This window comes from Ranitomeya imitator, chromosome 10 (assembly GCF_032444005.1).
Source record: "Ranitomeya imitator isolate aRanImi1 chromosome 10, aRanImi1.pri, whole genome shotgun sequence".
NCBI classification, from domain to species: domain Eukaryota; kingdom Metazoa; phylum Chordata; class Amphibia; order Anura; family Dendrobatidae; genus Ranitomeya; species Ranitomeya imitator.
The window spans coordinates 110,988,507-111,004,632 of record NC_091291.1 but is presented as its reverse complement, the minus strand read 5'-3'; the positions used below and the strand labels follow the sequence as shown (position 1 = coordinate 111,004,632).

Here is a 16,126-nt window from a genome sequence, read left to right as displayed (position 1 = left end):
TCAGTGGTGATTCCAGCCTTCCTGAAAGCTCGGATGACACTGGAGACTGATACATTCTTCCAGGCATCCACGATCCACTGGCACATAGTGGCATAACTCGCACGGCGTTGCCTCCCTGTGTTGGTGAATGTGTGGTCACCTTCTGTCATCCAATGCTCCCATGCAGCTCGCAATTTAACTTTAAATGACCTGTTGATGCTGATATCTAGCGGCTGGAGCTCTTTGGTTAATCCACCAGGGATGACAGCAAGCTCCGAATTAGTTTTCTTCACTTGGGCTTTGACAGTATCGGTCACGTGGGCGCGCATCGAGTCACAGACCAATAGGGATGGGGATTTGTGAAAAAAGCCACCAGGTCTCTTGACGTAGACCTCCCTCAGCCACTCACTCATCTTCTCCTCATCCATCCAGCCCTTTGGGTTAGCCTTAATGATGACACCAGCAGGAAAATTTTCTTTAGGCAAAGTCTTCCTCTTGAAAATTACCATGGGTGGTAGTTTCTGGCCATTAGCCTGACAAGCGAGAACTACAGTGAAAGATGACTTCTCATTTCCTGTGGTACGTATAGATATCGTACTGGTCCCTGTTTTCTCAACAGTACGGTTTACGGGGATATCGAAAGTGAGGGGAACCTCATCCATGTTAATAATGTGTTCTGGCTGGATATTCTTTTCATTTATCTTGGTTATGCAGTAGGTGCGGAAAATGGCCAGCTTCTCTTCATAATCCTTTGGTAATTGCTGGCACACAGTAGTTCTGGTGCGAATGGAGAGATGACGCCTTTTCATGAAACGAAAGCACCATGAAGGACCTCCTCGAAAGTCCTTGATCTCCATGTCACGTGCTAAAGCAGTGGCTTTGAGTCGAATAGAGGCAGTGGAGACGCTTCTACCTGCGTTTCTCTGTTCCATAACCCACTGTTCTATTTTGTCCTCCAACTGTGGCCACCTTGCTTTGTTTCCTCGGAAACTCAGTTTGGTCTTCTTTACTTGGCGGAGGGCATCTTCTTGTTTTCTCCACTTACGCACCATGGATTCATTAATGTTGAATTCTCTTGCAGCTGCCCTATTTCCATGCTCTATTGCATAACTTATAGCTTTAGGCTTGAAACCTGCATCATAAGCATGTCTCTTAACAGGAGGCATTTTTTGGGGTAGTGGGTATAGTTAACGCTAAAGCACAGATATATTGCAAGGATCCTGCGCACAGAGCTGTAAGTATCACTCAGTGTGGCTCCTGACTACGGTGGCCGTAATGCTCAATTGATTTATGGATACTGTAAAAACCCAAGTGAAGAATAAATTCATAGGCGCACGGGGGGGAGGAGCATGGTGTGTGCTGTGGTATGCCGCCGCCGACCCCTGCCGCCCACGATAGAGGTAAAGGATCCTGTATGAACCTCTCTCTTTACTGTCAATTATTAGGTTCTGTAGAAGGACGTAGATCTGGGTATTTATTATGATGGAATATAGGCTGAACTGGATGGACAAATGTCTTTTTTTCGGCCTTACTAACTATGTTACTATGTTACTGTCGGGTTCATATATAAGGCACACTGGATTATAAGGCGCACTTTCTATTTCTGAGAAATTCTCAACATTTTATGTGCGCCTTATAATCCGGAAAATACGGTAATCGATGGAGACGCCAGGTGTCAGATCACCATATTGTCACTGATAACTTCTCGTAGGATAGGTTATCAATATTCAATGAAGTGGAAAACCCCTCTAACCAAAAATTAAAAAAAAAAAAAAAGTCTCCTGTGAATCTCTTCAAAGCACATTGCCCCTGCAAATCAGACAACCTATGGACACCAGTTTTTGGACAAAAGCAGCCATGATTTTCTAAACCTGGATAATACCTTTAAGTAAAAATTTTGCTGGACTTGAACATTTCATAGTGTCTGCATGAACAGAAGCGATGTCCAATGTATGTGTTTTTTGTAATTTTATAAATGTACCCCATTTTGTTCAAATTTTGGCCTCAAAAAAGCTGCTAAGATTTATTGCAGCAGGTGGTGCCGTGTATCTCCCGCTGCAGCTGCAGACTCTCCGAGACGGAATTTCACAACACGTTTAGTGTTTGTATCAGTCCACTAACCAAAAACGAATATAAGCCCTTTCAAATTTTTATCCCAAACTTTTTTTTTTTCTTCCTTGCAAGTGCATTTTGATTTGATTTATATAAAAGTACGATTTTTCAGTAGTGACTCAATAATGAACAGTACAAAAATTACAAGACTGGAGGACATCAGTTAGAAGTTTATACATAGATGCCACATATATTTTCTAGTAATTGTATATAAAAGTGCTGTCACGTAAGTATTCCATTTGTGGGGATGAGTACAGAAGACCCATATTTGCGGTCTGACCTACCTACTTGGCAATATACTTGTAATATGCCGTTTTTTTTTGTTAGGTAGGACTGATTGAATTAGAATATAGGAATAATGGTGGAAAAACACGGATTCCCACTACAAAAAAAAAAAAAGGGGGACCAGTACAAAATTTTCTTCCAACATGATTGTAAATTGCTCGGGGAATAAAGTCTGAGCACTGTAGATTTCTGAACAAGCCCTTGAGTATTTTATCTAAGCAGCACAACATTGATTCTTCCCGAATTTGTTAGAATTTTAAACAGATAACACCTTAAAGGGGATTGTTCAGTCTTGTGATACTGATGATCCATTCTTAGGGCTCGTGCGCATGGCTGTATTTTCGGTCCAAAGTTATTCTACGGGGCTGTGCACATGTCAAGATCTATTCCTCGGAAAGTCTACCCTTAGAATAGGTCATCAATACCAGACCAGTAGGGGTGCACCACATGGTGCCCCTACTGTACTCAACTGAATAGGAGTAGAGTTGCATTTTTCGGCGACGGCCTCTACACGGTGAATGGACCTGTGCTGTTCCAGCTTCATGTACAGTTAACATCCAACCCCAATAGAGCTGAAAATGGTGGACATGTCCCGGACCCTACCGATCTGGTCTTGGTGACCTACCCTTTAAGTATAAAAGCTAAATTTATTCTTACATCAGCTGACAGAATTTCTTCATGGGCAGCTACACACATACCCCCCCCCCTCCTCTACTCTTCCCCATTGTTATCAACTTTTTTGACTCATTCCCATCAGTGTTATAACAACTGGGTGAATATTTCAGGAGGAGAGGTGCATATATTAGTCATAACAATTGTGCAGATTTATCCGATGATAGAAGGTGACAAACAAATAAAGAAAAAATTAAAAGAAAAAAGGGCACAAAAAAATTGGATTAAAAAAAAAAAAAAGAGAAAAAAGAAGAGGTGTTTTCCCTAATAACTTTAATCTTACCGCTATCCCTCTTGTGGAGGGCTCCTTCTCAATGTAGTGATCAAAAACACGGTATTCCTTTCTCTGGGCAACACACTTTGTTATCTGGAGAAACAGGTCACAAGCATGATAATCTAACTAGGATATACTTTAAACTAAGCCACAAGAAAAGGGGATGGGAGAGGAGAGTAAAGAGACATGTTGAATGCATTGTAAGGGACATATGTGAGCCAGGAACATTACAAAAAACATTAAATTATAGAAATATATTAATGTTATTCTGAGGTGAGCATTTTATATATAAAAGACTGAGGACCAAAAGAACTTTACTTTGCATGAAGATTTGACGACGTTGACGTCTTCGATACCAAACACTTTTCCCACTTTATTAAAGAAGATTGTAACCAAGTTTCTACGAGTGTTATCTGAACCATATGGTCTTACAGTAAAATTCTACCATTGGAAACAATTTTCAAATAATGTTTAACTTCTCAAAAACCATTTGGACACTTGGAAGGGAAATCTGATGACTTAGGAAACAGAAAGAAACGCCTTCAATCATTGTCAGAATGGCTTCCTTTGACCCACCGGAGAACTTGAATCCATCCTCCAGCTATACAGAACATTTCCCTGTCAACTTTGATTGCACAGAAACCGGACATGTGATTGATAAGACTTATCAATAAGCTTAACGCCTCCATAAACAGACTAATGTTGGCCGAACCTGCCAATATCAATTCATGTATGGGGCGCCGGCCGACTGATGGTTGGGGAAGATGTCAATCATGCATTTCCAATTTGAGACTGCCAATCATTGTTCTCCTAGAGCTAAGCCGCTTGTCGATCGGTAAATTGGCGGGTTTCTCGTAGAGGACACATGCTGAGCGCTTCTGTATATGGGCAATTCGGCTGAGATGGCTGTTGACCGAAGCATCATTCGGCCAATAGCCATCTAATGAGTATGGTGGGCTTTAATGAATAGATCTTCGTGTCAGTTGGTTGGCCAACCCCAGCTTTAAATTGGACTGTCTTCCAATGGATCTGTTGTATTGGGGACCTATTATTTATGTCAGAGCCTTGACTTAATGAGTTGTTAAAATTTGGCAATTCTAAAATTGACCCAAATGTGGAGCATCACTTAAGTCAAGTTCCTGCTAAGTAAAGAGTTGGTGGCACTTTTTTTTTTTTTAAACATTATGTTGGAGACTTATACTTAATAAATTTCTCAGTGGTACAAAAGGAGATCTGGACACTCCGAGAAAAGTTATTCCTTTGTTTGCCCTATTGTTACTCCTTGTACATTGATAGAGTAAATCCCGTTAACGATGTCTTCCTGATGAGTCCTAAAAAAAGTTCCAGTGAAAAGAGACATACGGTACTTAAGATAAGAAGAACTTTTTTGGGGCGTTGATTAGGAAATGAATTTACTTGGTGGATAAATTTATAATTAGCAAAAACATGCAAATCACTGTATAATGAGAATTATGCATTATGTCAAAATTTGCTCAAACTCCACCTAATAACCCCAGTGTCAGCCCAGTTCTATTTAGGACTTTGCAGCCATGACCTACAGAAGGTATACAAAATACACAGACTTTTAACCATGTAGAAAATAAGAGAGTAAGTAATTACATGGATAATTGCATGAAATGTCGCCTTATTATGAACCAACTGAGCTCCAATTATCTTAGAGTTAATGTGGATCACTATAAAACATTCTGATTAAGATCTCAGCAAAATGGCTCCTTTGGGAGGACTAAACTTCTAAGCTAATCTCAACTATGTTATTAGGAAGGCCTGAGCTGGAAGCAAATACCAGACCACTGAAAATGTCCTATAAACTCAGTTCAACTGATCAGAGTCAGATTATCATGCGATAAAACCGCAAGTTAAGTGACGTGTGTGAGGGGTTAGGGAGGAAGGCCATAAAGGAGGGTACTTTGCAATGTTCAATGCAGGCCACCACTAAAAGGAGTTGGATCTCAAGGAGTCTGCTGTGGCTGTGGAGGTTAGGTCAGTTTGGAGAAAACCAGGGAGTTGTAAAGCGAGAACTTAAGGCCGACACCTAGTTACAATCAGGGTCGTCAAGTAATTGTGTAAGGACTAGAAAACAGGAGCTGTAGAGAACATCTGGTGGGGTAGAGGTCTAAAGCATGGCCTGGTGAGCTCAGGTGTGTGGTACATCTGACTGAATCTGGTTGTCCATAAAAGATGTAGATACTATGGCTGTAGTGTGGAGGACCAAGACATGGAAAAATAAGGCTTTTGAGATAACAGTTTGGGAAAATAAAAAGCAAAACCAAAAGGTCCTGAGAGAGGGGCCTGGTTGGCAAAGGCAGTGCTCTGGACGATAGGAGTATATCTAAGGCCCAAGCCATATTTTCCAGAAGGCTACCAAGAGCACGGATTTTACTAGGACAAACCCATGAAATAAATATATGTATATATATAAAGGTTGAGGGCATTTCCTTGTGGTAGACTAAAATGTCCCTATCTTGGTCATTGAAGTTTTGGTAAATATGTTGGTGAGAAGTGGTGTTGCAATGTAATAGTGTAACCTTGTGTGTAGTGAAACCACAAAGATTTTGTGCTCAAGCCATAATTTTGCAACCAGTGATTTGTAGAGCAAAAAGTGACCAAAACGGTTAAGCATAGATGTGACTGCGTGTGTGGTACTGATCAGTAAAGTTTCACAGTTTGATTTGGTCGGGGATTGTCTTATTAACGCAAGCACTCAAGAGAAACCCACCATTCAAGGGTAATATCCTCAGACAGGGGGTGCGTGTAGCAACTAAAATTTCAAGCCAGTTTTTAGAGAAATCGTGGAACAGTCTATGAAATTTGATGTATCAGTTATTACTCATTCAGGATCCGGACTCCATTAAAATAAGTTTCCGAGTCTGGGCAAGAAGAGCTACATAAGTACCGCAAAGAGAAGGGAAAGGAAATCAGATGATGCCAATATACAGAGAGAAACAAGATATCTTTAAAAAGGTTGAAAAATATTTAGAATTGAGAGTCCTCAGTGGTTGATACCTTTTAATGGCTAACTGAAAAGATGGTAACAAATTGCAAGCTTTCGAGACTACATACGTCTCTTCATCAGGAAAAGATGAAGAGACATATGTAGTCTCGAAAGCTTGCAATTTGTTATCTTTTCAGTTAGCCATTAAAAGGTATCAACCACTGAGGACTCAATTCTAAATATTTTTCTATCTACTGGCTAACACGGTACCAAGATATATTTCTTTCCTGTTTAAAAAGGTTTTCACTTTCAAATATGTAATGCCCAAAAGAGTGGAGACATGCGAAAATGGCAAATACAGATCATTCTCACCCTCCCTGTGTTCTGCGTCAATTTTCTGCCGTTGCTCTGGTCTTGGTGTTTTGTCTGCAGCGGTGACATTCTGCAGCCAATCACTGAGCTCACTAGTTCTGCTAATGTAGACAACATAAGCCTTTGAACATCTGCAGCGGTGATGTGCTTTATAGTTGTGACATCACCGCTGCAGACAATACACTAAGACCGGAGCCGTGGTGGAGAGATGACGCTGGACCCGGGATGGGCAAGTTCTCGGTTTTACTTGTCTACAATGGTTTGGGCACCACGTTTTTTAAAGTGGAAAACTCCTTTAATGGAATTGATAGGGGTCTACGGCCTACATACAAAGCTCTTATAGTTTACAGTAGACCATGGTTTGGCTGTAGAAGAAATTATTGTATATTCTAAACAAATTGGGGATAGAAAATTAACAGTGTCTAAGGCCTCATTTTGACAGCCAATTTTTTTTTCACGTACGAAAAAAAACACGGACAGTTTCATCAGAGTTTTTGACAAGAGCTTCTGAAAAATGTCACCTTATTTTGGTCCAAATTTCCTCAGCTTTTCTAGAAGAAATCCACCCACCAAAACAAAAAACACATTTCTCCAACTTCTATTAGTCCATTAAAAAATAGACAGCACTTGAATGTCATCAGGGTGCTGTCTGATTTTTTCACGGAACCATAGAATTAAACATTGCAGAGTTTGACTCGATACGTGTATGAATGCCGGACTTTTCTCCATAATTTTGCGTGGACCACTATCTGCCAAGTAACTAAAAATCAGATATGTGAACAACCTATAGGTACAAGTTCTATCTTTGAAAATCATGGACATTACCCGTACGTTAAAAAAAAAAATGGAAGTCTGAATGAGTCCTAGAGGAACTGAGTTTAAGGGGAATTATAGACTTGGGCCACCTGTACCCTGAAAAAAGTCCAAGCACCGATTCTCATGGAGAGATGACCAAATGTGATCAGGTGTCAATGGGAGTTTTGGAACCCAGCAAGTTCAACAATTTACCCTTTGTGTCATTGTGACCGAAACGTAACAGTTATTCTATAGAGAATCCCCATGTGATACGATCATAGAATGTATTTCAAGTAGTAAAACAGTCTTAATCCCAGAATTGGCGATAGTATGACTTACAGAGGGTGCCACATCTACGGTGACTTGACAACGTACTAATAAATATTTTTAATTGTGTATAGTCATTTTATGTAACTAATCATTAACACAATGTATTTTTTTTTCCTGATTACAGACATAAGTATTACAGGAATCGATCTGAACTCTAAGCACGGCGGCATTCCCTTGGTTTTAGTGTTGAAGGTTATTGGTGACTGGGTGTTGGCAATAAAATGCACTGTATATCTCTCTGTAAATGGCTGACAGGAGGAGAACACCAGGGTTGAAAGAGAAAAATGTATTTTATTTCTCACCATTGAAAGCTCAGCTTCAAGCTCTTTGATCCGATTGTCCTTCAAGTCCAACTGTGACCGAAGAGAACTGGCATGGTCTGTTGCTTCCTTGGCCTGGCGTCGCAGCTCCCACTTTTCCCGTTCTAAAAGATCTTTTTCTTTTGCTAAAACCTTGACTGCATCTTCACTTTCCTGAAAAGGAGAAAGAGGAAAAAAAAAAAAAAGGATGACCTGTAGATACCATCTATAGCCCCATTTAATTACCGTATTAGGGTTCTTCATGCCCCTCTCAACGCCAAAGACACTCAAAGTATGGAGAGGTTTCCCGGTAAATACACAGGATGAATTGTGCATATGTATCGACTTTTTTCAGACCGATTCGAACTTAGGGTACGTGTACAGTCATTTTTATGGAGAAGGTTAGCTTCAAAAACACCTGAAAAATCACTTTAAAAAAAATCTTTGAACTTAGACTTTTTCTACTCATTTCCATTGTAAAACCACTCTGATATTCAATGTCTTGAGGATTTTGTCTGCATTAGATTTTGAAAAATGTCCGGTAGGAAAGACCTTGCTCCGAAATAGGCAGCTTCCAATCAGAAGGCTGCAAGTAGGGGAAATAAAAAAAAAAAAAAAAAAAAGAAGAAAACTCTTCCAGAACACTGATAACTTGAGAACCACTCAAGGTAGAAAAAAAATTCTCCAAAAACTCCCAAAAAGGAGGAGACAGTTTTCGGAAGTAGTTCACTACAAAACTTGCCATTTTGACCACCTTAAAAAAAAAAACAAAAAAACTGCAAAGCCCTCAAACCCTACTCTACCCAGATGGTTGGCAGCAGGGAACAATAACATGGAAGCTGTTGCAAAGATATGAAAAGAAGGTTAATTTACCCTTTAAATGGACAATAATGTGGATAAATATAGGAAACGTAAATGGCGGCAGTCAGCAAGAAGATGTGAAGATTTTAGATGTCATGCAAACAGTTTCAGGTCCGGTGGGCCTCCCTCTATTGGCTCGCTCAGTTTCAGAGAAGAGATGGGCTTCTGGGTTTGCAGCGTTACAACATTACTTGTCTCTCTTTCATTAAGTGGTGCAGAAAGAACGAGCGAGTTTGTGCCTTCAATTACACTGCCGGGCTTTAGAGAGTTGGCTCAGTTACTTCATAGACAATGACCGGCTCCAAATTGACCATGTTGGAACCATCAATAATAGAAAAAAAAACTAAAACTACGCACAGCTCGTTTCATATTAATTTCTCCCGCTTGTGAACGATCTACCAGCTAAGGCTCAATATGCCGCATGAAGAGAGCGAACTGTCCAAAACCGGTCAATAAACAGAATGCATGGCCTCGGAATAAAAAGAACTATTGTATGTAAAGGTAAGCGTCACTCTGAGGAGTGAAAAACAGATTCAAGAGAATATGGACCGTCAATTCCATAACTTTGAAAGTCGAAAGCAATTAAACACATTGCAGCTTTCAGATGCAAAAAGGAAAAGTGAAACGCGCTGGTATCTGTGGCAGTCATTGCTAAGGAATACTTCTACATTAAAAGTTCGACCTGTGTCTTTCTTTTTGTTAAAATACTGCCTGCCGTACTTACCGTAACTTCTTGAAAAAGGTAGAGCACTATATATTTTTTTAAGGCATGCATGCCTGCATGTGTGCCCATAAAATGCAGGGGCAGGGTAAGACATTCCCCGCAGCCACTTTTTGGTGCTTGACTATGACAACGTTAGAAAAAACAGGTGCTTTACATTTCTTTAAGGGGATGTCTAGGCTTGGGGCTCAAGTCTGCAGCTACACTATGTGACTGCAGACTTGTGAATCCTCACAGCGTGCAGAGTCAGGTTTCTATGATGCAGGCCGGCCGTGTGACTACAAGTATGTGATTTGTAGGTATGCAGTCACATGCAGACTAGACATGCACAACCTCGCTCAATTCTAGTGACTTGAGAGGAGGCTGGACAAGTCTAGTTGGAAGGTGGGTGGAAGTATGCAAATCAAGTATTTGCGGTCATAGGACCGCCTGCTCCCAGCGCCGGAGAATCCTGACAGAGCACACTGTGCGTGCTGTGATGATTCACAAGTCTGCAGTCATATAAGTGACTGCAGACTTGAGTCTCAAGACTGGAAAACCGCTTTAAAAAGGAGTTTATAAGAACAAAATATGTGTTCAAACCAAGCACAGACGCTTGGTGCACACTCATGGCATGGCGGAAGATCTCGGCAGCATCCCACCTACTTGCTTGGCATCCATCTCCTCCATACCTATACCATTAGACGGACTTGGTGGGTGGGTGCACCATCTCCTCTGTGCCGTAAACAATCAATGATCAATCTTGTGCAGTAGCCTGGATTACGTTCTGCAGTGGTAAAATGCCAAGCATGTAAAATGTGGAATGAAAGGGATTACAGAGCACCAAGGAAATTTCATGTTGCTAAGGAGTCTTAATATCAACCAGTGAAACATTAGTCCCCGGGTGAAGGGAACGGCTTCCAGATGTTCCTGGTTTATGTCATGTATATAAAAATGACGAACAGCTGCTATACATGACCTTGAAAGAAAAATCAAGACAGATTGACTCCCCACCCCCGCAAAAAAACAACCTCCATCCCCAGTTCTCATGTCACTGGATATTTGGCAGAATGGTCCTTCAGTAGCTATCCATTCATGGAGGTGTTATGACCACCAGAACAAGTGACAGAGGGTCACTATTCTAGGTGATCAGGAGACGACTTCTGACATCCATATTCCTATGGACAGAGGCCATTTATCAGACAACACCTTTATAGAAAAGTGTTCCAGTAATAACATCAGTTCATAAAGTTGAAAGGAACCTAATCACTTTGTACATGCATCCGATCGGTGGACACTATGGTATAAAGTAGGAGAAACTGAGCAGAAGGATATACAAATTTATTGGAAAAGATTCAGTATAACTTATTTTATTCGTTGAATTCCCTGGAGTTTGTAAGCAGAGGAGTCTTGTGGGTGGTCCTACTCAATAAGAGTCCAGTGGGCGGTTACATTCAGTGATTGACAGCTATCTCTGCATGAACAGTCAGCGAGAAGACTCAGTCAGTGACTAGGAGAACCCAATGGACTCCTATGCAAACAAACACCAAGGTTTTCAATGAATAAAAGGCAAAATTTTACTGAAAATTTTCCAACAAAAAATGTATATCAACCTGCTCATCTCCATCCTGATCTATAACATCCCGCCTGCAGAACACAGGCCATTTCCAACATGACAGGTTGCCTTTAAGTTTTCTGTTCACCGCAGGTAAGACGTCATCATCGTTTACTAAAAAAGGAACATTCCTGTGGGAACAAAAACTTGGCATCGAAACCCCAACAGGAATGGCTTAAAGCTAAGAAATTAGTGCTGGGAATTTTATACACAGAGATGTGCACTCAACCTGCTGCCACCTGTACATGGCACAACAGCAAGATGGCACAAGAGGGGCCAGACTCTGCTCAAAGGTGCTCTGTGCCCATTTTAGGAGAATCGCTCCATTGTACACGGATGTTCTTCATGTCTTCATTCACAATGGCCTACAGCGGAACAGCTGTACAGACACATTACCTTCTAAATCCATTTTGCGGAGACTTATGACATATTGACAAATAAAATTGAACCCTCAAACTCCTACGAATCTGGTAGAGGACCCGTTTCCACTTCGGGGTGCTTGGCATCTTGGGCATCTCCTACACTTCCTAGGCCCCTCAACGTCATGGCGTTCTTGAACGTCAAGGTGTCATTCAACATCAGGTTCAACATCTCGGGGCCTAGTAAGCACAAGTGGGAGCCGGGATGTCAGGTGCAAAAGTAAAGACCGAAGTAGTTCAGAGGACCGGACTGGACAATGGACCAAATCAGCGCCAATATTCTTGTTCATTATTTCCATTATGCTCAATGGAGAACGGATCGCTATTCATGCAATTCCTTTCCTCTAAGGCAGCGGTTCTCAACCTGGGGGTCGCGACCCCGAGGGGGGTCGAACGACCAAAACACAGGGGTCGCCACCTCTCTCACCTCCCCATCCACCTTCCCCCGTATGCAGGCTCGGACTGGGGCACCGGGACACCGGAGAATCCCCCAGCCCCTGCCTCCTTCATTTGTCCCTGCCCTGCATGCGGCGGTGCACAGTTTATTATTATAGCCGGCGGTCGGCGCACATGCTGTACTGAAGAATGTGAAGTGCTGTGCAAGCAGCCGCGCGGCAGCTGCTCGCTCCTTCACATCTGAAATGATCACACACACTCATCTCGCACTGGCCTGCGACGGCGACGCCGAGTCTGTGCTCAGAGGCTCTTGATAAGAGCGGCCCGTGCACAGCGTGGTGCGAGTGCCGACCTCAGTGACTTCAGCCAGCACACAGCACAGTCCGAGGAAACAGCTGACTGTGTGACTCAGAGTCAGAGAGGAGAAGACAGGGAGGGACACGCGCACCCACCCGCACGACGCACTGTCTGCACTGAGTCTGCACTGTTCATCATCACCGACCTGTTTATTGTTACTTTGCCCGCCCTCGACTCCGCCTCTTCATCAATAAAACTCTGTGGTCTGACTGGAGTCTGGACTAAGGGTGTATTCTAATGCTGATTGGCTGACAGATGCAGGCAGGAGCAGCCAATCAGCATTAGTTTTCTTTGTGTGACCTCACAGGTCACCGCACACCTCAATGAGCTGTGCTGTGATTGGTCATCTGTCCTCCTGCCCAAGCAGCACACCACAGGTCAGGCACACAGGCGAGCGCACTGTCTGCAATACTATGATTGGAGGCTGCCTGGAGCTGAGGGACGTCACATTTTTTTGGATGATCGCAGCCAGTCAGTAAGGTGTAAGTAAAATATGCCTGCAGGCAGCCTGCAGCAAAGTTTGAGACACTGAGACAGTTATGGGAGGCCCCCCTGCAATCTGAAGGTGACACAACAAGGTGGGGGTCCCCCATAGAAAATTTCTAATTTCCTGTGGTCCCCTCCCCCTTCCCCACTGTCTCCTAATTTACTGTGGATCACCTCTCCCACCATTTCACCTCTGGGGAAGGGGGCCCTCATGAAATTAGATGAAACAGTGGGGAAGGGCCCGGGGGCCCTCAGGAAATTAGGTGACGCTGTGGAGAAAGGGGCACACAGAAAATTAGGTGACACAGTGGGGAAGGCGCCCTGAGATATTTGACCCCTTCACAACATCCGCCTTACATGTATGGCGCATGTTAAATGCCATGCCACTGTCAATCTCGGACAGCCGCATTAAACATGTGGCGCCGACATGTGTGTGCATCAGACTGTTATATTTAAACCCATGGTATGCCATGGTGAAATGTTATTTATTGGAATTCGTAATAAATATTTCTCAACATATACCGTATATACTCGAGTATAAGCCGACCCGAGTATAAGCTGTGCCATATACAATGCTCTGCACCGTTGCCCCAGATAGATACTCCACATAAAGCTGTGCCATATATACAGTGCTCTGCACCGTTGCCCCATAGCTGTGCCATATAGTGCTCTGCACTGTTGCCCCATAGCTGTGCCATACAGTGCTCTGCACTGTTGCCCCATAGCTCTGCCATATAGTGCTCTGCACCATTGCCCCACAGCTGTGCCATATAGTGCTCTGCACCGTTGCCCTATAGCTCTGCCATATAGCGCTCTGCACCATTGCCCCATAGATGCTCCACACAAATCTGTGCTGCTGCTGCAATAAAAAAAATAAAAAAACACATACTCACCTCTCTTGCTTGCAGCTCCTCGGCGCCATCTTCCCGGCGTCTCTCTGCACTGACTGATCAGGCAGAGGGCGGCGCGCACACTATATGCGTCATCGCGCCCTCTGACCTGCACAGTCAGTGTGGAGAGACGCCGGGAAGATGGAGCGGCACCCGGCGTGTGGAGCGTCCCGCTCCTTCCCCCAGACAGCTGATCTTCGGTGCCGCAGCCTCCTCGAGTATATACGGTAATTGTTTTTGTGATTATTTATTATGTTTGATTTGTAGCAATGAGAATACAATACATAATGCATATCAGATATTTACATTCCGAATCATAACTAATAAAATTACAGTTTTAAAGTAGCCACCAAAATTATTTTTTGGGTTGGGGGTCACCGCAACATGAGGAACCGTATTGCGGGGTCACGGCATTAGAAAGGTTGAGAACCACTGCTCTAAGGTAATATTTTCAGATGACATCAGTCAGTTGCGGCCAGTTTGACTTGCAGCTGACCTACGAGGCTTTATAGCGGCCGGCGTGGCAATTATAAAGAGACCAACTACAGAGTCAGCAACAAAGGTCGATAATATGTTGACAGTCTCCGCGCACATGGTGATAGCATTAGTGTTTCGAGGGGCTTCGTGAATTTTAAACAACTTTAATTAGTTTGTGGATTCGCTCCAGCAACTTTTATTAAAAACCTTGATTTTATATTCACTCCATTCTCCCGCTCTGCTGTGTATTCATGGGTGCAGACAAAATTGCTCTTTTTTATTCCGCTCTCCTTTTGCCCGAGGAGATGACACCAAGCTGCTCTTTGGATATTCTGCTATCTATTACGCGGAATGCGGAGAAACTCATTCGTATCCCAGGGCAACAACATTAACATGGCTGCCTGATAAATGGAATACGTTAGTAGAAAAGCAGGAGCCAGCCTGAAACAATACATTAAAGGTGACAATTCTCCTATAAAACAGCACAGCACTAACGTGGTAAGGTGCTACAGAAATAGTCAAAATAAACCACACAAGTCATTTGCGTACATTATTTTCTGCAGCCATTATTAGGAGTTAGTCTTCATTCCTGTAAATTAAAAAAAAAAGAAAAAGAAAAAAATTGCAAGTGGATTCAGACACTGCTTTTCCCCAGTCTATTTGCCTTCAGCTGTATTAATATACGAACGTATTCATTTGGAGTACGGATGCTGGCAGTGAAAGGGTCAGCCCATCTGCTCCTTTAGGTGTGGTCTTTAGGGCGCAGTCAGAAAGCCGCGTAAACCGTACTGAGATTGGAACATAATCTCGGACTGGCCACGGCTCTCCGGATCCTAGAAATATATGAAGCCGTCACACTTGGATTGGAAGAGCTGCTGGCCTGACCATGGAACACGATTCGGAGACGGATACTGATCTGAGTGTCGGATCCACAATGCAAGGCTATGGATGCATGAAAAAAAAAAAAAAGTAAAAAAAAAAAAGACAGCACTCAACACCATCCGTTTGCGGTCAGTTATCCATACACTAGTTAATGGAGAAGCGGACCAAAAAAGTCCTGTGGACCAAAAAAGCGATATGGACCAAAAAAAAGTGTTTGCGGACCAAAAAAGTGCTTGCGGACCAAAAAAGTGCTGCGGACCAAAAAAGCGATGCGGACCAAAAAAGCGATGCGGACCAAAAAAGCAATGCGGACCAAAAAAGCAATGCGGACCAATAAAGTGCTGCGGACCAAAAAGCGATGCGGACCAAAAAAGCGATGCGGCCCAAAAAAGCGATGCAGCCCAAATAAGCGATGCGGACCAAAAAGCGATGCGGACCAAAAAGCGATGACACTAAGAAACATTGATCAATCTAGGACATTTTTTGTTGTTGTAGTGTATGAGAAAAATCACCGACGTGTGAATGAGGCCTTAGTGAAACAAGTGCTGAGCTGACCCCTTCACTGCCATCATCTGTACTCCAAATTAGTGCTTTCTGATAACAGCGCAGCTGAAGGCAGGCAAATAGACTGGGGAAGAGCAGTTGTTTGAAAGCCACTTACATCGATTTTTAGTTTTCTAAAACAGTGAAGACAAATCAACCAAAAATGTTTTGCACAGTTTCAAGAAAAATTATAAAAAGCAAAAAAAAAAAAAAAAAAAAAATCAGTGAAACTATTGTTTTTAATAAAACTCCTACTAGACCAATAAAGGAAATGCAGTGATAGACCGGTCAGTGGATCCTCAAACAATAGTACAGCACGTTACCGCAGCGATCCACCGAAACCCCAGGGGGTCCTGTTGACAGGACAGTCCTAACAAAATCATAACTCCTGGACTGCCAAGTGTCATGCCGTCACATCACATTTGGGCT

At 42.8% G+C, this 16,126-nt stretch overlaps 1 protein-coding gene across 10 annotated transcripts in view; it reads right to left on the bottom strand.

The window, feature by feature from the left end:
- KAZN (kazrin, periplakin interacting protein) overlaps positions 1–16,126 on the bottom strand; it is a 563,875-nt gene that overhangs the window by 27,355 nt on the left and 520,394 nt on the right. For 6 of the 10 annotated variants that reach the window (XM_069741499.1, XM_069741502.1, XM_069741500.1 and 3 more), the window contains 2 exons: positions 8,075–8,245; positions 3,332–3,415 (listed from right to left, as the gene is read on the bottom strand). In XM_069741499.1, the coding sequence (XP_069597600.1) occupies positions 3,332–3,415; positions 8,075–8,245 (255 nt within the window). The remainder of the gene's footprint in view (positions 1–3,331; positions 3,416–8,074; positions 8,246–16,126) is intronic. The other 4 variants (XM_069741503.1, XM_069741507.1, XM_069741506.1 and 1 more) reach the window with 1 other exon arrangement.